This window comes from Dipodomys merriami, unplaced genomic scaffold (assembly GCF_024711535.1).
Source record: "Dipodomys merriami isolate MVZ:Mamm:240054 unplaced genomic scaffold, mDipMer1.0.p SCAF_138, whole genome shotgun sequence".
NCBI lineage: Eukaryota > Metazoa > Chordata > Mammalia > Rodentia > Heteromyidae > Dipodomys > Dipodomys merriami.
Genome location: NW_027202693.1, coordinates 140,298 through 165,769, shown reverse-complemented (window position 1 = coordinate 165,769; position 25,472 = coordinate 140,298). Strand labels below are relative to the sequence as shown.

General features: G+C 50.0%; 2 protein-coding genes across 4 annotated transcripts; both read right to left on the bottom strand.

Moving 5' to 3' along the window:
- Nucleotides 1–5: 5 nt before the first annotated feature.
- On the bottom strand, nt 6–13,350 carry LOC138825563 (histone acetyltransferase KAT8). The gene is made up of 11 exons (XM_070020208.1): nt 13,127–13,350; nt 11,181–11,255; nt 10,929–11,104; nt 5,426–5,479; nt 5,166–5,330; nt 3,768–3,857; nt 1,222–1,362; nt 1,025–1,118; nt 781–931; nt 484–638; nt 6–174 (listed from the first exon to the last, which is right to left on the bottom strand). The coding sequence occupies exons 1-11, from the start codon at nt 13,335–13,337 to the stop codon at nt 110–112; spliced, it is 1,377 nt and encodes a 458-aa protein (XP_069876309.1). The 5' UTR covers nt 13,338–13,350; the 3' UTR covers nt 6–109.
- Nucleotides 13,351–19,176: 5,826 nt separating this feature from the next.
- LOC138825561 (branched-chain alpha-ketoacid dehydrogenase kinase) lies at nt 19,177–23,467 on the bottom strand. Of its 3 annotated transcripts, XM_070020205.1 has the most exons (13): nt 23,213–23,464; nt 22,744–22,883; nt 22,296–22,650; nt 22,110–22,178; nt 21,910–22,020; nt 21,520–21,567; nt 21,322–21,441; nt 21,134–21,232; nt 20,875–20,948; nt 20,434–20,562; nt 20,266–20,355; nt 19,712–19,870; nt 19,177–19,627 (listed from the first exon to the last, which is right to left on the bottom strand). In XM_070020205.1, exons 3-13 carry the CDS (start codon nt 22,485–22,487, stop codon nt 19,483–19,485), a joined length of 1,236 nt encoding a protein of 411 aa, XP_069876306.1. In that variant the 5' UTR covers nt 22,488–22,650; nt 22,744–22,883; nt 23,213–23,464; the 3' UTR covers nt 19,177–19,482. The 3 variants fall into 3 exon arrangements, with proteins under 3 accessions (XP_069876306.1, XP_069876305.1, XP_069876307.1); XM_070020204.1 differs by lacking the exon at nt 22,744–22,883 and having other exon boundaries at nt 23,213–23,467; XM_070020206.1 differs by lacking the exon at nt 23,213–23,464 and having other exon boundaries at nt 22,744–22,925.
- Between the last annotated feature and the right edge of the window lie 2,005 nt (nt 23,468–25,472).

The following is a 25,472-nucleotide window of genomic DNA, read 5'->3' as shown; positions in this document are numbered from 1 at the left end:
CGAGCCACCAGCAGAATTCACTTTATTAAAAAATGAAGAAACAGGTCTGTACATTATTTACAGGGCAGGGAGGCAGGGGTCCCGGATGCAGCAGCGGGGGCATGCGCGCTCACTTCTTGGAGAGTTTGACTTGCTTGTGCTTGGGCGGAGCCCATTTGAGGCAGACAGAGTCCACTGTGGGGAGAAGAGCCATGGAGCAGCAGCAGGCAGGGCGGCCCAGGCCTACGCACACCTGCTGTGCTCAGGCCAGGTTTCACCTCCTCCAGGTGAGAACACAAGGGCAGGGGCAGGGGGTGGGGGCAGGGAAATCCAGGAATGAGTAGCCTGCCCTAGGCTTCAGTGCTGTGAGCTGGTCAGACTGGTTTGTGATCACGCGACCAAAAAACCAAGAGGTTTGGCTGCTAGCCATTGCACTTACCACCCTCTCCCAGGACGCACACATGTGTGTGTCCCCCCCCCCACAGCTGTAGCCCCCCTACCCACCTGTAATGGGTGGTTTCTTATACTGGGCGCTTTTCAGGTGCTCCTCCACCAGTTTGGGCGTGACACAGATCACGTGCTGGCCCTTCCAGTACTTGACCATATTGAGGGACTGCAGGGTACTGATGATGTCATTCTGGGTGATACTGGTCATTTGGCTGTAGGGAGGATTGGAGCAGATAGTGGTGAGAGGCAACATGCCAAGGAGGCAGGATCCACGGCCCATCTTGGCCCTGTGCCAGAGGGCTCCTGCGTGGCTCTCGCAAGGTCCTCGGGCATGATTAGAACCAGGGCCCTCACCTGAGGTCTTTAATGGACAATGTGCCACGGAAGTCTCGCAGGATCTCCAGCAGGACCCAGGACCAGTAGCTGCGGTAGCTGAGCTTGCCCAGGTCAGAGAGCGGCTTCTCTGGGGAGCCTACTGTGCTCTCCAGCTTGGAGAGCTCATAGCCTGGCAGGAATGGGGCGGAGAGGCCTGAGGGACTGCCACCCCCAAACCCAGCCTCACAGCTGCCCTCCCTTAGGTAGGCCAAGAAACACTCACTGAACGCAATGAGAAACTTCCCGTAGCCGCGGCGCTGGTAAGGGGGCAGGGTCAGGATGCAAGCCACATTGTTTCCATCCGGGGACTCCTTCTCCTGCAGGGGGTGGATGCTCAGGACCTTTGGTGGGGGGGGGGCGGGGCTCAAATTTATTCCCCCTTCCTCCCTCCCCCTCAGCCTGGCCTTCCACATCCAGTACCTTGGAGAAGTAACCCACGATGTGAGCCCCTTGCCTGTCCACCTCAGTCAAGATGTAAAAGACGAAGGGCTCCACATCGAAGTACAATGTCTTGTGGTCGAGGAAAAGCTTGGCCAGCAGACACAGGTTCTGACAATAAATCTGAGGGTGGGGAAGGTAGGAAGGGGTCAGCAGGCGGAACGCTGCCCTCATCCAACTGAGTAGGAGCAGCTGATGGGTGAGAAAGCTGAAAATCAGACCTATTAGCACTCTGAAGGTTATGGACAAGCCAGGCTAACTGTGACTGCTCCCCCCCCCCGGTGACCCCCCTTTTTAAAATTGTTTGTCAGTCCTGGGGGCTTGAACTCCAGTCCTGGGAGCTGTCCCTGAGCTTTTTTTGCTCAAGGCTAGTGCTCTACCACTTTGAGCCACAGCACCATGTCAAGTTTTCTGGTGGTTAACTGAGATAAGAGTCTCAAGGACTTCCCTGCCCAGGCTGGCTTGGAATGGTGATACTCAGATCTCAGTCTGAGTGGCTAGGCTTATAGGCGTGAGGCACTGGTCCCTGGCTAAATGGCTGGCCCTTTGAGGGCAAAGTACGGGCTAGGCATTTTCCATGTACAATCCAATTCAATCCATGTACAATCCAATTCAATCCGTGTGTGTGTGTGTGTGTGTGTGTGTGTGTGTGTGTGTGTGTGTGTGTGTGTGTGTGTGTGTGTGTGTGTGTGTGTGTGTGTGTGTGTGTGTGTGTGTGTGTGTGTGTCCTTTGAGGGCAAAGTACAGGCTAGGCATTTTCCATGTACAATCCAATTCAATCCATGTACAATCCAATTCAATCCGTGTGTGTGTGTGTGTGTGTGTGTGTGTGTGTGTGTGTGTGTGTGTGTGTGTGTGTGTGTGTGTGTGTGTGTGTGTGTGTGTGTGTGTGTGTGTGTGTGTGTGTGTGTCCTTTGAGGGCAAAGTACAGGCTAGCATTTTCCATGTACAATGTGTGTGTGTGTGTTTATGCATGCCAGTACTGAGGCTTGAACTCAGGGCAGGGTGCGGGCACTATTCCTTAGCTTTTTTGCTCAAGGCTGAAACTGTACCAATTGAAGCATAGCTCCCTTTCTGACTTTTTGGTGCTTGACTGGACGCAAGAGTTTCATAGAATTCCCTGCCTTGGCTAGCTTCAAACTGCCATCTCAGATCTCAGTCTCCTCTGAGTTGCTAGGATTACAGGTGTGAGCCACTGGCACCTGGCTTCTAGTTCAACCTTTACTGATTCAAAACAGGAAACAGGCTCAGAAGTAAGCAGCTACCCAGAGGTTCTGTGACTGATGAGTGCCAGGGAAAGAATTTCAACTGGCATGTGACCTCTGCCTTGTTTGTTCATAGCTGGGCTCCCGCACCTGGCATGAGGCTAAGCAGGAAGCTATGGCTGCTGACGGTCTCTACAGCTGCTGTCTCGCTGACCATGGGCGGAGCTGGCGGCTCAAGGCGGTGTTGCCTGGAGGCTGTAGGGCACCCACCTTGCCAGTGGGAGTCTCTTTCTTTCTTTCTTTTGAGCGGTCAATGGGGCTTAAACTCTGGGCCTGGGCACTGTCCCTCAGCTCTTCAGCTCAAGGCCAGTGCTCTACCACTTGAGCCACAGTGCCACTTCCGGTTTTCTAGTCATTTATTGGAGATAAGAGTCTCCTGGACTTTCCTGCCCAGGCTGGCTTTGAACCCCAATCCTCAGATCTCCGCCTCCTGAGTAGCTAGGATGACAGGCGTGAGGCACCAGCACCTGGCAGGAGGCCTTTCTTTCAGCACCAGTACATGCTCAGGAAGGCAGAGTGCCAGGCAAGGACCAGGGTGGAAGTGGGGACTTCCTAGCATAAGGAAGCCTGGTGACCTAGGTCACCACCACCAAAGTCCATGCTTTCTAAGCACCTGCAAGGTGCTACCCAAGTGTGACGTTCTAGATACCTGCAGTCTCATTTCTTCTACCAACAAGCAGACTAGGTAAATCATTATGACTCCTGTGTTAGGGATGAGCAAACAGGAACAGATCAAAGTTTTTCTAAGGTCAACCCCCAAGCGACAGGGCAAAGAGAACCAGGGGCTGCCCCCAGGCCTGCCCTTATCAACTTGTACTACGAGGCCCTTCTAAGGGAAACCAGACACAGGGTGGGGTCTGCACAGACCGACCAGGCCTCTTCCCCACCTCACGGAAGTCACTCAGCCACAACAAGGAACTCAGCTAGCTGGAGCCACAGACACAAAGCAGCTCCCTCCCAGGCACGCCAAACTCCTTCCTTCAGGAAGAGAAAGCTGTCCCAGAGCAGCCTCGGGCAAGACAGCTTCCATTCTGAGTTCTGAAACAACTCAAATCTGAACTACCCCGTCAGAAGAGAAGTCCTCAGGGACAAAGGAGACAGGGCCTGAGGCTGGCAGCACGGGCCCAAGTGTTCACTCTGTGCGAATCACAAGCCTGTTTTCTCATGGAAGCGCACCTGGGGCTGGACAGTGCCCGGGGGTGGCCGCGACAGTCAGCCAGGCAGAGTTTCCCACAGACCTTCAGCACCAAGCCACCAGCTCACCTTATGGTCTTTGCCATCTACCTCATACACGGAGATGTTGCTCTTTCGGTAGATCTCCTTCCCTGGGGGCTGCCGCCATTGACACTGGCCCTGGGGGAGGGGGAGAAAGCATAGACTCAGGACCCTTAAGTTCTCTGCTAGTGCAAGAGACTTGGAGCAAGTCCCTGCCTCTCCTTCCCCATCTGCAGATGCTGGGTTCAAACACTACCTATTTTGAGTAGTCTTCCTTGCTCTCTTCATCTGGAAAACAGGATCTCTTTCCAAGCTCGGCACAGACAAGCTGATAATTTGCTTGTGCATCACAGCTACCTGAACTCAATTCTGTGTTGACCCAGCTCTAAAAAGCTTGGGCCTGGAGTTTGAACTCAGGGCTTGGGGCACTATCCGTGAGCTCTTTTGCTCAAGGTAAACACTCTAATACTTGAGCCATAGCTCTACTTCTGGCTTTTTTTGTGGGCCTGGGTGCTGTCCCTCAGCAATTCAGCTCAAGGCTAGCAGTCTACCACTTGAGCCACAGAGCCACTTCCAGCTTTTTCTGCTTATGTTGTGCTGAAGAATTGAACCCAGGGCCTCATGCATGCAAGGCAAGCACTCTACCACTGAACCACCTTCCCAGGCCCCTGGCTTTTTTTTTTTTTTGACAATTAATTGGAGATAAAAGTCTTATGGAGCTGGGCATGAGTGGCTCACACCTGTAATCCTAACTACGTGGGAGGCTGAGATCTGAAGATCGCGGTTCAAAGCCAGCCTAGGCAGCAAAGTATGTGAGACCCACTATCTCCAATAAACCACCATAAAACCAGAAGTGGCGCTGTGGCTCAAGTGGTAGAGCATTCACCTTGAGCTGAAGAGCTGTGGGACAGGGCCCAGGCCCAGAGTTCAAGCCCCAAGACTGACCAAAAAAAAAAAAGAAAACAAGAGTCTCATGGACTTTCCTGCCAGGGCCGGCTTTGAACCATGATTCTCAGATCTCAGCCTCCTGAGTAGCTATGATTACAGGTGTGAGCCACCAGCACTTTGGTACCCTGGTTTTCTTAAACCACATACATTTGCCTCCAGGTCCACATTTTAAGAAACACCTCATGTGCTAATAATAAGCAATAAGCACCCCATTCCTGGCAGCCACATAGAGTTCTTCCCACCAGGTCTTCCCACTGCTCAGAGACTTTCTTTTGCTAGAACTGCACAAAGGGCAAGGAACCTGAGAGATTGCTATCTGTCCTATTCCATACAAAGGAAACAGGTCTGGAAACAGGCAGAGAGTAAGCCAAGGTCACCCTGAAATGTAGATCTTCTTGAGCTTTGGGCAACTCTGGGTATGAATGTCTTCCCTGGTACTAACAGCTGGCCCACCCTCAGCCTCTGTGCCTGTCTCTGTCCAGCTGGGCCCGGCCTTACCAGGTGGAAGCGGTAGCTTTTCTCGTACTTCATGTACTTCAGGCAGTACTCGCAGAGCCACAGCTTAGGCTGTTTCCCATAGTCCTCAGGGAATGGCGAGAAATACCAGGCATCGATCTCATAGTTTCCAATATGGATCTTGTCCACATACTTCACCTTGGTGATCTGCAGAGAGGGGGAAGGCGGGGGGCAGTGCAGGGCTTGGAGAAAGCAAGGGAGGGGGAAGGGAAGGCCCAGTTGGGAGCCCTGGCCTTGCTTACCGCCTCGTGCTCCTTCTCCAAAGCCGCTGTTGTGGGGTCCATCTCTGCGTAAGTCTAGGAAGGAAAGAGAAGCAGGTAGACATGAGTAAGCATGGTGGCCAGGCTGTCCCTCTCTTGATCCCGAACTACACTGCTTCCCTACCATTTTTCAGACCTCATTTCCTAAATGATAGTACTAACCATCCAAATAGCCAATTTGTTTTACTTGGTTGGGTTTGGTGTGTGTCTGTGTATGTATGATTATCCAATCTGTCTTACTTGTTTGCTCTCCTTTTTTTTTTTGGGGGGGGGGGCGAAAATGCTAGTCCAGGGGCTTGAACCTTGGCACTCTCCCTGAGCTCTCTTGCTAGGCTAGCATTCTACCACTTGAGCCACAGTTCTACTTCTGGAGATTTTTTTGGTAGTTAATAGGAGCAAGAGTCTCATACACTTATCACCCTGGCTAGCTTTAAACCACAATTCTCAGTCTCCTGAGTAGCTAGGATTACAAATGTGAGCCACTGGAGCCTGGCTATTTTACTTAGTTTTAAGTTGGCTGATGAAAGCTCCTCTCCAGTCTGCCTGCCTACCCACACATCCAGACAGCCCTGAAGCACGAATGTACACAGCATCAGGCCTTGTTCCAGTCCTTGAGTTAACAACTTCAGCTGTACAAGTGGCAGTGTGGCTCTGACCAAGTTGTGGTAAGACTCAGATGGATGAAAGGATCTCAATTCCATGTCCAGAGTGGACACCTTGTGGACACCCCAATGTGCATGGATCTCCACCCTAAGTCCCAGAAACCTGTTGTGGGATTGCTCCCAGAGGTCCTTCCCACAGGGCATCAGATGCTCAGTGCCCAGAAAAATCTTCCATGTTCCCCTGGTCCTCCTGTTTCCTCACACTGGAGATAATGCCTCTCAGCCCAACCCAATGCCTAAGACTGATAACTGAGTTCTTAAGACTTCCGCTTGGCCTGGCATCCTGTTGGGGGCCAAGCCCTATGGATGGATGTTGGCTTTCACCTCCTTCACATCTCTGAGACCAGTTCCTCTCTGGAAGTCTCCATGACCCACTCCAAAGAGCTGTTGCTGGGACTTCAGGTCTGGATGGCTGACAAGATCTCCTGAGATTCCTGGCCTTGTGTCAGCCCCTCAACCTAAGCTACCAGCACCTCTCTTGCTGGGCTTTGTCTTTGCACATGCCATTCCCTCTACCTTCTCACACTGCTGCAAAGCGCTTTCCTGACCTGGCATCAAGTCTGGGTCAGGTGCATCCATGACACAGAAGGGCTTTGTGAGGCAGCATGTGTAATTGCTTTTATTGCGCTCTTTCCTGTCCTTCAAGATCCAAAGTCCTTCCCACCTCTCCAAGAAGTCTGGCCAGATTCCTCCATCTAGAAAAATCCTCCTTCCTTCCCACATCAGGAGTGGTCAACACAAGATCCTTTACCTAAGGTTCTTTCACTTTTCACGTTTTCTGAGAGCAAACTAAGGGTCATGTGTCACACTCACAGCACAGCCAGACACTACTGATGGAGAGCCACAAAAACATTACAGCATATACCAGAGTACTCACCTTGAAGTCAAGAATGGAGCCATGCTTTCTCCAGAACACCCCCTCCACAAAGCAGTCTGCCCTCTAGACTGGCCTCTGCTACAGCATTCTTATTTCAATTTTAAGGAGTAGTAACAGAGAGGTGAGGTCACTTGCCCCTGGGGACTAACCAGCTGCCATTTATTCCAAATGCCAAGCACTCCACAGACATGACTTCATTTAGTCCTCACAATGAATCTTTGAAACAAGAGTGTTTATTACTGTCAGTATAACAAAAGAGGAGGAAACTGAGGCACAAAGAGGCAAAGTCACTTGCCCAAGGTCACAGAACTGGTACTCAGCAGAGTTGGGCACAAGTCCCTAATTTTAAGCATAATCACTGCACCAAAGGGGAGGGATGTGGAGAAAAGATGTTCTCGTCCTCACATCTATTTAAATGGCACTTCTCAATGCTCACAAAGCATAGTGCCCTTCTATTGATGCATTAAAGAATTACAAAACACTATTTTTTTCTTAAAGGCTGCAATTTATTTAGAATTCAACATTAATTAAGCTCTGAAGATGCTGGGAGCCGACAGTAAAGTTTAAAGGTCATCTTGACCCCGGTGCTCACTTGAAGGCACGTACAAGGAACTAGCTTACTTAAAAAACACCAGGTGCCCGGGATTGCTTTGCTATGTCTGCAGAGTTTTACTTTCTACCTGTTTACCTTGTCTTGTTTTTACTGCACTCTGTTTTTACTGAAATTTTCCTTGTTTTTCTGGACTATTGCAATCTTATGTTACCTATTGACTTCTAATAGTATATATTAGGGAACGTTAAAAATAAACGGGGCTAGGGCTAGGAAGGTGGCTCAGTGGTAGAGTGCCAGCCTTGCATGCCTGAAGCCCTGGGTTCAATTCCTCAGTACCACGTAAGCAAAAAGAAAAAAAGCTGGAAGTGGCGCTGTGGCTCAAGTGGTAGAGCGCTAGCCTTGAGCTGAAGAGCTGAAGGACAGCACCCAGACCCAGAGTTCAGGCCCCACGACTGGACCCAAAAATAAATAAATAAGTAAATAAATAAATAAGGCTGTAGTCTTGCGCTGCAGACCTCCCGACCCCATCCTTTGTCTTATGTCTTTCTTTTTCCTCATCTTCGCCCCCTAAAAATCAGGATTCCCTTTCGTTGCCGGCAGGCTCCGGCATGAAGACACTTGCTGGTTGCTTTATTAGGGGTTCTATCACCTCTGCTTGGTCCATTACCATCTACACTGCAGACTGGAGGCGCATCTTTGTACAAACTTGGGGGAACAGGACCTTGCGTCTGTCCAGAAGAGGAGCCACTACTAGTTACATTCAGGTCCTTAAATTCAAGTTCACGGAAGACTTTCAATATCATTCTTGGTCACACTAGACATATTTCAAGTGCTCCACAGCCACATATGGCGAGAGTAGTCCTGTCATGGAGACCAGAGCTCTAGAATACTTCCATTAAAGCATTAAATAGGACAGCACTGCTTTAGGCTGGAAGGGCTCTTTCTAGATTACGGTTTTTCAAATGTTTTTGTTTCTTACCATAGTCACAGAAGCAACATAGTTGGCACTTTAAACCAGCTGATGTCTGTACACATCCATGTACGTATATGTGTGGACAATATAATCCACTCAAAGCAATACTTACCCTTAAGAAAGTATAATACGCTTATTCTTTTTCATCTTAAATGTCTTCCTTTTGAAAAATTTAAATGTGAGGAATAGGAATGTGGCTTAGTGGTAGAGTGCTTGTCTAGCATGCATGAAGCCCTGGGTTCAATTCTTCAGTACCACATACACAGAAAAAGCTAGAAGTGGCACTGTGGTTCAAGTGGTAGAGTAAAAGAAGCTCAGGGATAGTGCCCAGATCCTGAGTTCAAGCTCCAAGACTGATTAAAAAAAAGGGGCGGGGGGGCTGGGAAGGTGGCTCAGTGGTAAAGCGCTTGCCTTGCATGCTTGAGGCCCTGGGTTCGATTCCTCAGCACCCATAAGCAAAAAAAAAAAAAAAAAAAAAAAAAAAGCCAGAAGTGGCGCTATGGCTCAAGTGGTAGAGCGCTAGCCTTGAGCTGAAGAGCTGAGGGGCAGCGCCCAGGCTCAGAGTTCAGGCCCATGACTGAACCCCCCCAAAAAAAAAAAAGACCCAACTTGCATTAAAAAAAACTAATGCCTTTTCAGTCTGTCAAATCCTGTTCCGCTTTGTGCTCCTCATTTTAGAAATCAAGAGCAGACCAGGTACCAGTGGCTCACACCTATAAATCCTAGCTACTCAGGAGGCTGAGATCTGAGGATTTGAGATCTGAGGATCTTTCCTCCCCATCTGGACAGGAAAAGTATGGGACTTTTACCACCACTAAACTACCAAAAAAAAAAAAAAAGCCAGAAGTAGAGCTGTGGTTCAAATGGCAGAGCACTAGCCTTGAGCAAAAAGGTCAGGGACAGAAAACAGGCCCTGAGCTTGAGCTCCAGGCCTAGCACACAACCAAAAAAAAAGAAAGCAAGGAACAGAAGCTCAGAATGGGAGAAATACCTCCTAAGGACAGTCCAACTTGGTGAAAGGAATCCAGGTAGCCAGCTATAGTCTACCACACCTACAATGCCAGCACTAGAGGCTAAAGCAATTTTGAGTTTAAAGTCAGCTTGGGCAACACAGTGAGACCCCCATCCTAAAAACAAAAACAACCAAACAAACAACTGTTTTGAGCTGGGAGCCAGTGGCTCACACCTGTAATCCTAGCTACTCAGGAGGCTGATCTGAGGATGGAAGTTCAAAGTCATCCCAGGCAAGAAGATCCATGAGACTCTCATCTCCAATAAACCACCAGAAAATCAAAAGTGGAGCTGTGGCTCAAGTGGTAGAGCACTCGCCTTTAGCTGAAGAGCTCAGGGACAGTGTCCAGGTCCCGAGTTTAAGCCCCATGATCAGGACTAAAAAAACAAAAAAGAAAAAAAAAAAGAAAAAAAAAAAAACTGTTTTGGAGGGGCTGGGAAGGTGGCTCAGTGGTAGAGCGCTTGCCTTGCATGCATGAGGCCCTGGGTTCGATTCCCCAGCACCACATAAGCAATAAGAAAAAAGCCGGAAGTGGTGCTATGGCTCAAGTGGTAGAGCGCTAGCCTTGAGCTGAACAGCTGAGGAACAGCGCCCAGGCCCAGAGTTCAGGCCCCACGATCGGACCCAAAAAAAAAAAAACTGTTTTGGAGACAAATGCTTGAAGGTTAGGATATATCAAAATCATGATTCAGGGCCCACTCTGAATTAGGACAATGTAGGTGTCAGGTCTAATTCCTGGCTGGGTTTCTTAACTTATCTGTGCCTCCTCTGCAAACGGGGAATAATAATAATGCTTACCTCACACGGTTGCCCTGAAACATCAGTGATAGCATGTACTGAAATATTTAGCCTAATACTTTGGCTCACAGACCAGTAATGTTTGGCATAATTATTCTAATTCCAGCCCACCTTTTTATTAGCTGTGTGACCTTGTGCACATTACTTAACTTCTCTGAAACTATTTCCTCATTTATATAAAGAAATAATTATCCCTGTGGTGCTAGATTCTTAGGGAGGGCTTGATGACATTATATATGTATAGTATTCAACATGATGTTAGGCAAAGCCAGGTCCCCAATATCATTCATTCTCTTCCCTCCCTTTGGACTGCTAGTGGTTTGGCTTAATATAGCACAGCCATTAGAAGACAAAAAGAGGCTATTAGAGCAGGAGGCCTGAGTTCTAGTTCTAGCTATGGAATTTCTTGCTATAAGTCTGTGGCCAAGTTCTCTCCTCCCTGAGCCTCAGTTTTCTCACCTATGAAGAATGAACTACAGTAGGTATCCTGTTACATGAAGTACGAGCACAAGGAGTGGGAGCTACTATGGCTTAGGAGGCCCAAGAGGCCTAAGAGACCTAGCAGGGGCAGCTGGGCCTCTGGGCCCTGAGGAAGGGGTAGGACCCGGACCTTCTGCACATGGTTGATCTCATCGTGCTTGCGCTTTTGGTTACGAGTGATCTTGCGCTCAGGCTGCTCAGCCAGCTCACTCAGGTACTTCTCTGAGTTCTTCTGCACGGCATCCTTCACTGTTTTGGTCAACGCCAGCCGGTTCTTGTCTACCCACTCGTCCAGTCGCCTGTTAACTGTTAGGATGGGCCATGAGGGTGCTGCCTTGCCACTTCCTCTCCCACTCAGGCCCAGGAGCCCCAAAGAACTCACAGCCTACATAGTGTACATAGAACTCCTCTCGTCCCTCCTGGTCATTCACTCGGGACTGGATCACTTCTGCAGAATCTGTGAAGGAAAAACATTAGGATCATCGGAAAGGAAGGGCTAGAACAACGGAGGCATTTTCCAGATTCATCTGTTCACAACCCTGTCTGCTCAATCACTGACACAGCCTTGTGTGGTGAGCCAGGCTGGAGCTGTTATCCCTATTTTGCAGATGAGAAAAAAATGAGGCATGGGTCACAGATTTGAAAATACGCACTGATACTTAGAACTGAGTTTAATTCTGACTCCAAATTTTACTTAGTCATTCATTTGGATTGACAGACTTAGTTTATATATAATTCTAATCCTCCCTATTTTCACTATATGTAATTGAGCAAATTATTTTTGCTGAGCCTCTGTTTCCTCATATGCAAAATAGGAATGATAGTGTCCATCTCAGAGGATGAGATAATGCCTACACAGTGCCCAATAGCAAGCAGACTATTCAATAAATGAGTAAGGCAACCACTGCTTATTTAACTACCAGTGTATTGTTGCTGGATACAGAGGACACAGCAATGAATCACAAGAGATCTTGCCCTCCAGAAGCTCCCATAAACAGAGGATTACAACATTTTATATATGCCATGGCTGAAGTATGAAAAAATGTAGGAACCTACAGACTGGAACAACTGACTTTGCCTGGAGGGAGGTCAAAAGTATTGAAAACAGGGGCTGGGAAAGTGGCTCAGTGGTAGAGTGCTTGCCTTGCATGCATCAGGCCCTGGGTTCGATTCCTCAGCACCACATAAGCAGAAAAAACCAGCTCAAGTGGTAGAACGCTAGCCTTGAGCTGAAGAGCTGAGAGATAGCACCCAGGCCGAGTTCAGGCCCAGCAATGGACCCCCCCCCAAAAAATATATATATATATATTGAGAACAAGCAGATGCCAATGGCTCATGCTTGTAATCCTAGGTAGTCAGGAGGCTGACATCTGAGAATCGAGGTTCAAAGCCACCTTGGGCAGAAAAGTCTGTGAGACTCTTATCTCCAATTAACCACCAAAAAGCAGTAAGTAAAGATAAGGGCGCAAGTGGTATAGCACCAGCTTTGAGCAAAAAAGCTCAGGAATGGCGCCCAGACCTTGAGTTAAAGTCTTAGTATTGGCAGCAAAAACAAAAGCAAAAAACAAAACCAAACCAAAACGACAACAACAACAAAAAAACAGAATCACGAGGAAGATGAGATTAAAAGCTAAATAGGGGGCTGGGAAGGTGGCTCAGTGGTAGAGTGCTTGCCTTGCATACATCAGGCCCTGGGTTCCATTCCTCAGCACCACATAAGCAGAAAAGTGGCGCTGTGGCCCAAGTGGCAGCGTGCTAGCCTTGAGCTGAAGAGCTGAGAAGGGCCAGTAAGTACCAAGGCCCAGAGTTCAGGCCCTGTGACCGACCAAAACCAAACAAACAAACAAAAACACCTAAAGAGGAGTTCACCAGGTGACCAGGAAAAGGAAACATAAGGGATTCCAAAGGAAGAGCATGTATGATTTGCAGAAGGCCCAGGATGTCCTTTCCAGCAACGGCTTTTGCCATAGAAATGAATGGGATTTCTTCTGAAGGTCAGGGAAGGCAATGGGACGTAAGAGAAGGAGAAATTTTTGCCTGTTTTGGAAGGTCCGCTTTGCTAGTGCTGTACTGGGCGACAGAAGGCAAATAGCAGTGAGAGCAGAGTGAGCAAGACACGGAACGACGCCTCCCACAGGGGGAAGAGGTAGAATGGGTGCACCGAGGAAACTAAGAATTTGGTTTCTCAGCCCCGCCCACCCGCAGCGCGGCGCTCTTTCCCTAAGATCCGCCCCCCCACCCGCCCAGACCATTCAACCATCCCGGAGGACGCGATCCCAGGCCCCACCCACCGAACTCCCGCCCCTAGGCCCCGGGCCCCGCCCTCACGCCAGGTGCTGTCCGGTCGCCGGCACAGGTACGTCTCTCCAATCTCCACCGTGACTTCTGGTTCGCCGCGCGCCGGAGTCGGAGGAGAGACTCGGCCTGGAGACGGAGCAGTGCCCTCGGCCGCTGCATTCTCCCCGGGTCCAGGTTCGCCCTCCCCTAAAACCCCCGAGGTCGCTGCAGCAACCGCCGCGGCCGCTCCCGGGGCCGCCATCGCGGTAGCGGAAGTGACGTCAGAGCCAGGCGCCGCGCAGTCTTTAGCTCCGGGAAGGAATCTCTGAGCCCTGGGGTGGGCGGATCTGTGACGTGGCAGAAGTTTATTGGTTCACGGGGCCCACTGATGGCGTTGCTGCTAGCTTAGGACTGAGGTGAGAGCCCGTGTAAGCGTGGAGCCGCGAAAGGAGGCAGGTTTTCCTACAGTGGAGCGAGAGCGGTCTCCTAGATGCAGGGCATCGGGATAGTTTAGGAGTTGTCCCCCGCTGTCCACTGCGCCGGCCTAGCTCAGATCGCTCACAGCTGCTTAAGGAAAGGACTCTCCAAGGAGTGTCTTGGCAGTGATTGAGGATTGAAGTTCTTACAAGGTATTCAGGGGTGGATTCATGAGAATCGTTAAAGATTAAGCCATACATATGTACATACATACCATATATATGTATATATATACACACACACACACACACATACCACATTCACATATGTATATAAAATGATCTTCCATTCAGAACCAACTTCATCAAAGTTAAACTGTAATCTGTCTGTGAGGACCAGCACTGAGGTCAGATCTCACGTCCAGGTCCCTATTTAACTCCACCTGACCCTGGTTCAGTCATAGTTGCTTTGTTTTCTTTCTGACTATGAGCTTCAGAACCCGAGGCAGGCTGTGTCAGCCACTCAGAAACCGCACCAAACACCTACTACTAACAGGAATGTCCTGAGGACACAATCTTTGTCCTTGAGATTAGGATTAGATACGCAGTCATTTGGCCACAAACCTGTACCTGTAAAGACGGTATCTGCCAGTCAGTAATCTTACATCTCTTACATAAACTGCCATTAAATCAGCTTTCTGGCAAGATGGAATTTTAGAATTAGGGATGAAAATCCTCATTTTTTTGGGGGGGGGGGGGAACCTGAGCTTGAACTCAGGGCCTGGGCACTGTCCCTGAGCTTCTTTTGCTCAAGGCTAGTACCCTACTATTTGAGCCACAGCACCACTTCTGGCTTTTTCTGTTCATGTGGTACTGAGGAATCAAACCCAGGGCTTCATGCATGCTAGACAAGCACTCTATCTACCACTACCAGACCCCTAAGCTGCTTTTGCTCAAGGCTAGCACTCTACACTTGAGCCACAGCACCACTTCCAGCTTTTTCAGAGTAGATTATTAGAGATAAGTCCCCCATACTTTCTTGCCTGAGCTGACTTCAAACCGAGATCATCAGATCTCAGCCTCCTCAGTAGCCAGGATTACAGGCATGAGCCACCTGCACCTGATCCTCCTCATCTTCCCATCAGGCAGTTGATGGGAATAAACCTTTGTCTTCACTCCTTGCCTCTGGCTAATTGGATTCCCTCCTATGTAGAGCAGATCCAGACTGTGCACTGTAATCTATACAACAAATGTTAGGCAGAGCAAATACTCAGGAAACATCTACTTTAGCTATTCTCCAAAAGAGCTTTGGTTATTGAGCTTAAAACTATTCTAAGATGGGCTGGGAAGGTGGCTCAGTGGTAGAGCGCTTGCCTTGCATGCCTGAGGCCCTGGGTTCGATTCCTCAGCACCACATAAGCAAAAAGAAAAAAGCCAGAAGTGGCACTGTGGCTCAAGTGGTAGAGCGCTAGCCTTGAGCTGAAGAGCTGGGGGACAGCGCCCAGGCCGAGTTCAGGCCCCACCACCGGACCCAAAAAAAATTAAAAAAAAAAAAAACACTATTCTAAGAGGGCTGGCAAGGTGGTTCAGTGGTAGAGTGCTTGCCTTGAATGCATGAGGCTCTGGGTTCAATTCTTCAGCACCACATAAGCAGAAAAAGCCAGAAGCGGCGCTATGGCTCAAGTGGTAGAGCACTAGCCTTGAGCTGAAGAGCTGAGGGACAGTGCCCAGGCCCAGAGTTCAGGCCCCATGACTGGCCAAAAAAAAGCTATTCTAAGAGATGGATGGAATCCTCAGGGCCTAGAGATTACAGCTCAAAGAATGCCTGAGAATAAGGAATCTGTAGGAGATGGCAGTGGGAAGAGATGGAAATGTGGACTTTGGAAAATGAGGTTTTTTTTTTCCTTTTTGGGGGAGGTGGGGTGGGGGGAGCAGCGAATACAGGTATCTTGCAGCATAAGAAACAGAAGAAATAAAAAATCAGATAAACAAAATTGTAATGCCTTCTCACACTCCCACCTTCAAAGGTGTTGCTTCACTCAAGATTCTTGACTTCTCTGAGAACTTTACACTTCACCTAAAATGTGAAAGTCAGGTTAGATATTCTTAATGATAAGCCTAGGCCTAGTAAACCCTGTGATGAAGATCACTGCATCAGTCTCCCCTTTTGCCCTCTTGATTACAAAGGCCACCAGTGGTTCTTACATACAAATCCAACTAGTCTTCCCTCTCCACCCCAACCTTCGGTCGGGGGACTTGAACTCAGCCTGAGCACTGTCCCTCAACTCTTCAGCTCAAGGTTAGTACTCTACCACTTGAGCCACACTGCCACTTCTGGTTTTCTGGTAGTTTATTAGATAAGAGTTTCCCTATTGGAGATAAAAGTTTCATGGACTTTTCCTGCCTCAACTGGCTTTGAACCAAGATCCTCAGATCTCAGCCTCCTGAGTAGCTAGGATTACAGGCTTGAGCCACTGGCGCCCAGCAAGTCCCGTTAGTCTTCTAGCACCATAGGGACTGAATGCTGATCCTTTTAAATTTGTATCTTTGTTGCTTCTGTGTGCCTAGATTATTATTTTTATTTATTTATATTTTTAGTTGGTCATGGGGCTTGTGCTGTCCCTGAGCTTTTTTGCTCAAGGCTGTACCATTTTGAGTCCTTGTGCCACTTCTGGTTTTCTGGTGGTTAATTGGAGATAATAGTCTCATGGACTTTCCTGCCTGGGCTAGCTTTAGCTTTGAACCATGATCGTCAGATCCCAGTCTCCTAAGTAGCTAGAATTATAGGCATGACCACTAGTACCCAGCCCTAGATTATTTTTAATATTTTTAATATCATGTGCGTGCGCGTGCACGTGTGTGTGTGTGTGTGTGTGTGTGTGTGTGTGTGTGTGTGTGTGTGTGTGTGTGTGTGTGTACTGTTGCTGGTGCTTGAACTCAGGGCCTGGGTACTGTCCCTCAAGGTTGATACTCTACTACTTGAGCCACAGCTCTGCCCTGAACTTTTTTTTTGCCAATCCTAGGGCTTGAACTCTGAGCCTAGGTGCTGTCCCAGAGCTTCTTTCACTGAAGGCTCAGTTGAGCCATAGCTCCACTTCCAGCTTTTTTGGCAGTTTATTAGAGATAAGAGTCTCATGGGCTTTTCCTGCCCAGGCTGGCTTCAAACCACAACCCTCATGAGTCTCAGCTATCTGAGTAGCTAGGATTATAGGCATGAGCCACCAGTGTCCAGCTACTTCCAGCTTTTTGCTGGTTAATTGGAGATTAGGGTCCCAGTGACTTTCCTGCCTCAGCTGGCTTCGAACCCACTCTCATCAAGTTCTTGGCCTTCTGAGTAGGACTATAGGTTTGCATCACTGGTTCCTGGTTTTGATATCCTTTTGAAGGATACCACCTGAGACTTTTCTTTAAAGAAAAGTGAGGGCTTCTTGTATTTGTTTGTTGAGATAGGGGGTCTTCCTATGTAACCCAGGTTTGCTTTGAACTCTGAATCCTGTCTCCACTTCCTGAGTGCTCCAGGATCTACCTAAAAAAAAAAACTGAATTCAGCCTAGGGATTTAGATACTTTACCAGCAGTTCCCTTCCCTCCATTCCCACTTCCCAGTGCATTCCATTGACACCTGGAAGAATCAATTACTTTTTGGGTTTTTTTTTTTTTTTTTTTTTTTTTTGTCAGTCATGGGGCTTTAAGTCTGGGCCTGGGTGCTGTCTCTCAGCTCTTCAGCTCAAGGCGAGCGCTCTACCACTTGAGCCACAGCACCACTTCCGACTTTTTCTGTTTATGTGGTGCTGAGGAATCCAACCCAGGGCCTCATGCATGCTAGGCAAGCACTCTACCACTGAGCCACTGTGATTTTTTAGAGCCTTTATGTCCCTATCTGAAACAAATTACTGGCTCTGGATACATTAACCTCCTGAGTAGCCAGGATTACAGATGTGAGTCACCAGGAGTACTGGGTTTAAACCAAAGGATTCACAGTTGCTAAATAGGTGGTCTTATGTCTAGATTCATGCCCTTAGCCATTTTTTATTTAGTTATTGGGGAGAGGATCTTATGTTTTTGCCCAGGCCATCTTGGAGATAACAATCGTCCTATTTATACTTTTATCTATCTGGGATGACAGGTACAAGCACAATCAATGCCTAGCCATTGGTTGAGCTGGAGTCTTGCTTTTTGTCTAAGTTGGCCTTGAACAGCTATGCTGCTAGAATTACAGGTGTGGCCCACCCACTGGCTCTGGGCTTTCAACAAAGATCACATTCTAGGTTGGCTGCTTCCCTCTCCTTTCTTGCTTCTTCTTTTTTTTTGGTCCAGTTGTGGGGCCTGAACTCTGGGTCTGGGCGCTGTCCCTCAGCTCTTCAGCTCAAGGCTATCACTCTACCACTTGAGCCACAGCGCCACTTCCGGCTTTTTTTCTTTCTGCTTATGTGGTGCTGAGGAATCGAACCCAGGGCCTCTTGCATGCAAGGCAAGCACTCTACCACTGAGCCACCTTCCCAGCCCCATCCTTTCTTGTTTCTTTTACTGGGTTTGAACCCAGGGCCTTTTTCAACACTAGGCATGTACTATATTACTGAGCTACATCCTTAGCTACATCCTTAAATAGGCCTGAGAGCACTAGGACAGAACACTCAAGACACAAATCCTCTCATGGCTAGCTTTTTGGGAACCCAACCTGAAACATTCCTTCCCAGCTTAAAAATCATCCATGGATCCCTACTACCTCCAAAATGAGGCCCATGCTCCAAGCCCTGTACCTGCTGGCTGCCACCAACCTCTCTGGCTTTACTCTTTGTCCAGCAGCCAGCAAAGGTGACAGATGGACTTCTGGCCTCCTTCCCTGACAAAGTCAGCAGAGTGGTCCCAGTTAGGATTTTATCTGGAGTTCTATTTCTTTTTCTTTTTCTTTTCTTCTTTTTTTTTTTTTTTTGCCAATCCTGGGGCTTGAACTCAGGGCCTGGGCTGCTGTCCCTGAGCTTTGGTGCTCAAGGCTTAAACTACCACTTAAGCCACAGTGCCACTTCTAGCTTTTTCAGAGTAGTTTATTGGAGAGTAAGAGTCTCATGATTTTTCTGCCCAGGCTAGCCTCAAGCCTCAATCCTCAGATCTCAGCCTCCTGAGTAGCTAGGATTATAGGCATGAGCCACCAGTACCCAGCGAGTTATACTTCTCACAAGAAGCTCAACCTCTAACCCTAAGTCCATCTACCATCTAGGTACTTCCTTTTGCTCAACTCCCCCAGCATGCCCCCACCCCCACCCCGTCCTTTTCCCTGTAGTGGGACACTTGAGTCTGCTGGGGTAGGCCAGTATACAACCTTGTGTTTCTTCTGTTGGCAGCAGCAGAAACAGCTAGCAGGTGTTATTTTTAATCTTACGCAGCCTCAGGAATCAGGTGGCCCAGGAGGTTGCCAGTCTAGTGACCTTCACCTCTAAAATCTGTCACTTCCAGGAAGAACCAGAACTATGACCAGAAGCTAGCTTTCCTCGCTTCTTCAGGAATGTCTGGGACCCAGAAACGTTTGTGAGAATGATGAGCGAAAATGCCAAAGTCAATCCTACTGCCAAACCAAACAGGGAATCAACACTGGGCCAATGCTGGGCTCTAAGGGCAGTTAGAGACTTAAGACAGGACCCAGCAAACCTACAGAGGCAGAAACAAAAGTTCACCTGCCTTCCCCACACCAGGGCCCAAAAGGGCATTCAAAATGAGAACTTTAATAACAAACAGCAGGTCAGAGTAGGGCTTCCCCAGGAGCGAGAATGACAGAGCTGGCATTAGAGGCCTCCAGGGTCTCCGCTTCTTCCTCCCCTACCTCCAGGGAAAGGAAGCGGCAGGCCCCACTGAGGAGGAGTGATACCTTCTCCATGTAAGTCAATCTGTTTGACTGATGCAACACTATGTGGGGCAGAGTGACCCCTGCTTGACCACGAAGGTCCTGGCAGGGAGTAAGGATCCAGCCCAGGCAGGCAGACCACAGGCCATGGGGTTAGATTCGGAAGCTCTCCTCCCGGCCATCGATGTGGCGAAGCCGCAGGTAGACATCTGTGCCGATGCCCTGCAGGGACTGAAGCTGCAGGGACCCGCCAAGGTACTCTGCGTAGGCCCTCGATGTGGGCAACCCGAAGCCAAAGCTAGGGGCAGAGGGAAAGGACAGAGCCCTTTAGAGGCCTGAGTCTCCTGGCCACACCCACCATCCTGGCTATGTGGGGCCTCACCCGTGCATGGGTCCTGACTGGCCGCCACTGTGCATGTCCAGGTGGCCGAAGAGGGGGCTGATCCGGGGATCCTGAGTGCTGGCCTCAGCTGTGGTGAAGTGGTAGTCCATGACCCGATCCAGGTCTTTGTGAGCAATTCCGCCACCTCGGTCTGAAATCCTGGCAGGATGCCAATATCATGGGCTTGGCTAAGGTCTGATGGGGTCCCACTGCCCCAAGCATGCAATGCTCAATCTCATTTCCTATTCCGTCCACCCAGAGGTAGAATGTGGTTTACCCATAGCCTTGGTCCTACCTTTCCCCATTCTCACCTCCATCTGGGCCACTTCACTGGATTTGACATTTATTCTCAGCCCAGCATCCAAGACAACTGCCTAACTCCAGACCCCTCAGTTCTACAACTGAGGCAGGGCCCCAGATCCATCAATATGTAGCTCATGGGAATCTCAAGACAAGATTGGACAAAGTCCAAGTCCCAGAGTAAGGCAGGTTCTTAGCAAATCAGAAACTGCCTGAGCCGCATTGACCCCAGCCCCACTCCACTCAGGGCAGACCTGATGACCAGATCAATATCATTGTTGGCGATGGTGATGACCACATCTGGGACATTGTATGGGGTGTCCAGGTGACTCTCCATCGTGGCTCTATGAAGTGAGGAAAGACCAGTAGGTAGTAGTACCACAGTTCTGTCTGCCCCCACCCATTGTATCCGGCCTACCTACCTCATGGCATTCTTGAGTAGCTCAGGCAAGATATAGTCCAGCGGCATAGGGATGAAGGGGAAGCGGGCAGCGACGTGTCCATTGATGCGCACACGGGGAGCATTGCCATATTTGTGCTCACACAAGCGTCTGTGGGTAGAAGGAGGGTTCAGAAGCCTTCTCAGCTGAAGGTGATTTCCCCTCAGGGACATTTGCCAATATGCACAGAAATTTCTGCTCATCACAACTGAGGTGCTAATGGCAACAGGAGAATAGAAGCCAAGAGAACTGCTAAGCAGCCCAACCTGCACAGGACAGCCCACTGCAAAGAATTACCTGGCTTAAGATGTCTTAGTGCTGAGTTGAGAGAGCCTAGTCTAGACCTTGTCCCAAACAAGGACAGCAGACTGAAGCCTTCCCTGCCCTAAGGTGACCACCTTCTTCAGAACCTTCTAGCCTCACCTGGCAAAGTCCACCCACTTTTCAATAATCTTCTTTGGTGAGAGACGAGTACAGATGATGCCAACAAAGTCAGGCTGGCAAGAGAAAGAAGATCAGGACTACAGACACCTCCACTCCCACCCCCGCTGCTAAGTGCAACTTCTAGAAGGCCCTTAGCCCAGATCCCAGCCCAAGAGGGACTCTTGACTCAGTTTCCTCTCCCTTCCTCCTTCCCCCTTAGCTTTCACAAAGAGATCTCAAGTCTTAGTCAAAACCCTACCTTGTCCTCATGCAGTGCCAAGTGGTGAGTGGCCAGCATACGAATCCCAAGCCTTGAAGTCAGCGTCTTGTCCAAGAAATATCTGACCAGCTTTTCGTCCTGGTAAGAATGGGGCCTCAGGAATTCTGTGCCCCATTCCAACCCTCCCCTGCGCTTGCTGGGTCCTTCCTTGCTCCTCTGTCCCTGACCTCTATGTGCTTCCGGCTCTCACGCAGGCCCTCAGCTAAGAGGGTCACCACATCCTTGTGGTCATCTAGCAGCTGTCGCACCAACTGACAATACTGGGCTTCGTCCGCCTGGTCTTTGATCTGCAGGTCACAGAGTTATGAGGACATGTAGTTCAGCCCTGACCCCTCAACCCCTCACTCTGCTTTGCCTAGCCTCACCGGAGGGAAGTCCGTCAGCTTCTGGAAGGCCCGGATGTACAGCTCATGCTGCAAGGAAGAAGTAGAGGATTGAAGCTATAGAATTACCTGATAGAAAACTAATAAATCTCAAAAAACACATGCCCCCCCCCCCAAAAAAAAAAGTAGAGGAACTCACTGGACTGCCATCTATGCCTATCTGTAGAGATCACCATACAACCCATTGCACATTAATCAAACACCCAACGTGATCATTCCAGCCTCCATGAAAAGTGTAGCCTTGGCTTCTGAGGCGTTGAGGCCTCGCCCAACATTTCCCTTGCAACAGGCAAGTCTCTGCCAGTCTGAGCCTGGTCTTCCCATTTGCGGTTGGGCAGAATGCACTCTGGCCTAAGGTCCTCTCCACCTTACCACGTGCAGTACAGTGGGGTTGCAGCCAATGATGAAAGGGAGGCTACGGAAACCCTTGATCCGGTGAGCAATCCTCACTGGCAGCTCTTGCTGCAGGTAGCGGCCACTTTTCTGCAAGAAAAAGGGACAAGCAGGGGCAAGGCCTAAGTGGCTGATTGGAGCTCCGGGAGCCAAGAGAGAATAGGGGACAAGAAGCTTACCAGAAGGTGGCTGCCATCCTGAGATCGGCCAGAATAGAGCATCATGGTGGGAGTGAGGCGGACTGAAGGCTGCAGAGCAAGTTGGGACTTTGAGCACTGCCCCTAAACTGGCTCTGTCCCTTTCCCTGGACACTCACTCCAGGTCCTGACCACCACCACCTCCTCCCTCCACTCCCAGCCACTCACCTTTTCTGCTGCCACATCGATGGCTGATTGGTTGTAAAAGGAGGTGACAGTCTTGGAGCGTTCCCGTGCCATCTCTACGTGGTGTGTATCGGTGGCTGATGTGGACCGGGCTCGGAGTGAGAGTGTGGACCCCAAGAGGGGCCGGAGTGGAAGCCCGCCTCGCGGGCAGCTCCCCAGCACGGACGCCAGCATGATCCGTTCTGCTCCTTGAGCGAACTAGACTGAGGACCCAACAGACGGAGGCGACCCCAAGATGGGGCAAAAAGAGCGTCTGGGCAAGGGCTCTTCCCTGCTTTCAGGAGCGAGGTTCCATCGAGGGTGCTGACAAGCTCAGTCCCTGGAAAGCAGCTCCCATCTGTCGGGGCGGCGGAAAGCGGGATTGTTTAAGGGCACCTCTCCACGTGGGCATCAAACCCTCCCTCCCAGGGCAGCCTGTGGCGTCTCTAACCTCCTCAAACACCCAGGCCGAGCCTGGGCGATGTTATTTTATGCCGTCCTAGTCTCTACCCGGTGGTCTTGGTGGGGAAGGGATGGGGGGAATCCTCAGATCCAGACAGCCTGAACGCCTCACTTTGGCTTCCTCAGGTCCTGGGCAACCAGGGGGCGAGGCTGACCACCCCCCTTCTCAGTGCCCCCCAGACCCGAGCCCAGGGAGCCCAGTTGGCGTTACGCGCGACGCTGCGCTGTGCCCCGAAGCACGGGGTCCACCGAGGCTACGGCCCGGGGATCCCCGTCTGACCGACCTCTCCCTCCAGCCCCCCCATCCACGGAGTCACTTGGTCCGGCCCGGACTCCCCCCATATGGTAGATGCCAACCCCCCGCCCATGCGCACTCCTGCGCAATGGGTGAGGCTGAGACGACGTGCGCGGTGGGGCCTCCTCCAGCCAGTCCCTTGGATGAGGGGTTCTCCACTTACCGCGCGGACGCGCCAGGGCCCGGGTCCGAGCGGAGCCGCCCAGTCGGCTGGCCGGGCTAGCAAGCCGCCTGCGCCCTCTCCTGCAGTGACGTCACGCCGACTGTGGACGCCCGGTGCCTCCTGGGAGTTGTAGTTTGGCGCGGAGAACTCGCCGCCAGGGCTCTAGCGGGTCCTGGTTGTGTCCCTGCTCCCAGCCTTCCAGATAAATAGTACAGCTCCCGCCACCTGCTCCATAAGTTACCTGGGACCTGTCTGGAACTCTGCTTTCCACTCTATAAAATGGGAAGGGGGGGGGGCGGGAGAGAAACAGTGCTAGGTTACAAGATCTTTAAACATTCTGCACATAATTCAAATGACTCTGCCTGCTTCGGACCCCACCTAGGCCCCACCACACACCGGAGGCAATTAACTACTCGGTAATTAATTTGGCATTTGTAAAACGAGGATCTGTTAACCTTGGGGTTTGTAGATTAGATGAATGTCCCTATGGATCATATGTAGAAGCGTACAGGGTGCGTATGTAAAATCTGTACTCACTATGCACGTGCTAGGTGATGTTTTTGCCCGCAGTGGATGTACATCCCTGATTGGTGCTTTCAGTGTCAAGGAGGAAGACTGGGTCAAACAATCTTAGCCAGGCACTGGTGACTCACACCTATAATCCTAACTACTCAGGAGATAAATCTGAGAATCTGAGCTTTGAAGCCAGCTGGGGCAGACAAATCCTGAACACTCTTATCTCCAGTGAGCAAGAAGCTAGATGTGGAGGTGTGGCTCAAGTGGCAGAGTACCAACCTTGAGAGAAGAGTTTAAGACCCAGAGTTCAAGCCCTACTACAAGCACAGAATAAACAGGCATTCCCCCCACCTCCACCCCCACCCCCAGCCCTAAAGAGGAAGGTGCTTTTTGTGTAATCACCTGGGATGAGGGCGGCTGTGGGAACACCAGGTAAGGATTTGGATACAGGAGCAGCATGAGGGTTAGGGCTTGGGCCTGGTGAGGAGATCTGGGAAGAAGCGGGGTGAATAGGGTAATGAGCAGCTCAGGAATGGTAAAGAAGTCTGTATTTACCCTAGGGGACTTTAGAACCACTGAAGAGTATTCATTGTTAAGTTCTGCTTCTCAGACTCTCTTCTGGTAGTTCTTGCTAGGGTGGGGCTTGGTGAGACAGGAAACAGTGTATGGAGAAGACACCCCTAGGCAGCCAGTGATGGGAGGCTTTTCTGTGTGTTTGTACTGATTGGATTTCCTTCACTGTGTGTACATATTTCCTAGCTATCCAAATTTCTTAAAGTTCCAAGTGTTAAATGAAGCAAGAGATATCCCTGGGGGTTGTCCTTAAGCTTGGAGCTGGGAACTGCCTGGAGCACTGGACTTCCTTCTCCCTCCCTACCCTCAACTTCTTTTTCCAGCTCCCTGGCCAATGTCCCCCGGAGTGAAGCCAAGGAGGCCTCCCACCTCTGGAGGCAGGCACAGCTCTAGCACATGGAAGAAAAGGCAAGGGAGGGGTGATCTCCAAGGGGAGGACAGCCTGCACCAAAAGCCAAAGGTCCAGACTGCGTATTGGGCGTCTGAACGCAGCGCTCACGTGGTCACGGCGTGGACAGCAGCCGTGGGAGGGATCGTCTGGTTAGCTCAGCTTCACCCCGTTTGACCCTGCGCTCTGGAGCCGAGCTCGGTCTGATCTCGCTGCTGCCCCCGGCGGCGGAGGTGAGATATGCACCCCGCGAACTTCATTTTATAAGATGTCATACAGGTATGTAGACATCTTTATACTTCTCCTCTATCATCGATACTCTTATCTCTATTTTACAGATGCAAGAACTGAGATCCAGAAAGATCAAGACTCATTCCTTCTTTTCCTCAGGCCCCAACTCTATGTTTATTCTGGCTCAGGCCACACCAGGTGCCCTTATGTTTGTTTACAAATGTATCTGTACATTCCAGTTCTGATACAAGTCTCACTAGGCTAAGATCAAGATGTAAATAATTCTTAGAGACTGTAAGGAGTAGGACAATCTATTTGTCCTTTCCTGCCCTTAGAAGCCACAGATATTCATAAATGCATGACAGTATTTTTTTTTGTTGTTCGCTTTTTTTTTTTTGGTCCGGTCATGGGGCCTGAACTTTGGGCCTGGGCACTGTCCCTCAGCTCTTCAGCTCAAGGCTAGCGCTCTACCACTTGAGCCACAGCGCCACTTCTGGCTTTTTTCTTATGTGGTGCTGAGGAATCAAACCCAGGGCCTCAGGCATGCAAGGC